Source organism: Branchiostoma belcheri, unplaced genomic scaffold (genome assembly GCF_001625305.1).
Source record: "Branchiostoma belcheri isolate BF01 breed outbred unplaced genomic scaffold, Haploidv18h27 scaffold82, whole genome shotgun sequence".
NCBI lineage: Eukaryota > Metazoa > Chordata > Leptocardii > Amphioxiformes > Branchiostomatidae > Branchiostoma > Branchiostoma belcheri.
The window spans coordinates 277,862-279,550 of NW_017804487.1; the positions used below are offsets into that span (position 1 = coordinate 277,862).

General features: G+C 40.6%; 1 protein-coding gene across 1 annotated transcript in view; it reads right to left on the reverse strand.

The window, feature by feature from the left end:
• LOC109486629 overlaps positions 1-1,689 on the reverse strand; it is a 24,531-nt gene that overhangs the window by 6,616 nt on the left and 16,226 nt on the right. The window contains exon 10 of the mRNA XM_019790487.1: positions 32-144. Coding sequence (XP_019646046.1) covers positions 32-144 — 113 coding nt within the window. The remainder of the gene's footprint in view (positions 1-31; positions 145-1,689) is intronic.

Genomic DNA, 1,689 nt, shown 5'->3' on the forward strand with positions numbered 1-1,689 from the left:
AGTTCCGCTCCAGCCCTGCTGACGGGTAGGCCTCAGGAGTGTGGTTATGGGCGTGGGGGTTCTGAGATGTCCAGAACTGACAGGACTCTAGTTGGTTTTCACGGCCCCTGTAGCTTGACCCTTTGTCCCGTAGGTAGTAACAGCCTGTGGACATAAATTTCAAAGTAATAGCAGCACATGGCCACAAGAACTGTTTTAATTGTTTTCAGTCCATGGTTGACTGTCTCCGAACCTCAGTGTTACTTTACATTGCTGTTGACCACCGAGCTCTCTTTCTTTGGTAATTGATAGTAAAGTGAAATAGCAATTGATTTCATGGCCCTTTCAGAATGTCAAACAGGCTAGGGTTTGTAGAATGGTCTGTAGAATGGTCCCAGGTGGCTACAAGAATAGTAAGCTGAAAACGTCAAGAAAATGACTAGTTTTCAAGTCTTTAACTTTGACTCAATCAATCAATCAATCAATCAATCAATCAATCAATACCCTTTATTTATACTGGAAATGCCCTGTGGGCCTTAGCCGCTCTCCCCAGAGGTCCAGTTGAGGGGGGTGGGTGGTCACAGGAACACAATAAATAAGTAAATAAAATTTGAATTAATACAAAAATAAATTACTTAATACCTAACATAATAATCATATCTTGTCCAAAATCACAATCCGCAAAATCAGTCCGCAAATCAAATTTCTCGACTACTGTATTCTTTGTTTGAAAGTTCTCATTGATGGAGCACACTGTGCATCCTCTGGTATGCTGTTCCAGATGATAGCCCCAGACACAGCCCACAGAGATCTCTGCATACAGGTGACTCTAGATCATATGCACCACGAGTGCATTAAGAGTTGCAAACACACAATGTATTTTATTTATTTTGCAACCCTTAAAATAGGCCCACCACAATGCTTTTATTATATGGATAGCAGGCTAGGTCCCCCTATTGCCTGTCATCGTTTGTGGCCATTGTTCCATTTTAACCCTATCTAGACCGGGCTTTTTTAGTCCATGGGTCGAGACCGTTTTTTGTACCACCGAGACGGACCAGTGCTACCATAGATTTTTTGAATCTGCAATAACCAAAGTTTATTTTGATGTATGATAGCAAGTCTGTATGAGTAGCTTTCTTGGTGTAATCACGTGACCAAATGACGTCATCAAAATGGACCTCGTGCCTTGGGACTAAATCCAAAGGGCCGGGAAAAAATATGAAACATCAATAATTCTCTGCGAAAATTGGTTTTTAGACAAAACATGCCACAGTTATGACGCCATCAAATTAGCATAAAGTATGCATTTTTACTTATGAAATTTACATAAAATTATCTGGACTGTTATCAATATTAGAAACCATATGTAACTTGACATAAAAGCCATAAAATTCTATTGTTGAAAAGAAAATTACTAAATTTAGCAAAAAAATGCCTGTCAGAAACCCGTTGCCATGGCAAAACAAAAAATTATTATCTTATTCCAATGATGCAAAATTGCTGCCTACAATATTCTAGGAGAAGTCACCAAGTTTGGCCGTTCTAGCGCTAGCCATTCAGACGCTAGGTGACATCGAAGTTGGCGCGGGCACTTTTAGCCCCCCCCCCCCGTCTAGATAGGGTTAATTAATGATTTCGCGTTGGGGTTGTCTGATTACTGTGTGTGAAGTAACTCACCACAGTTCTTCTCATCACTGTTGTCTCCAC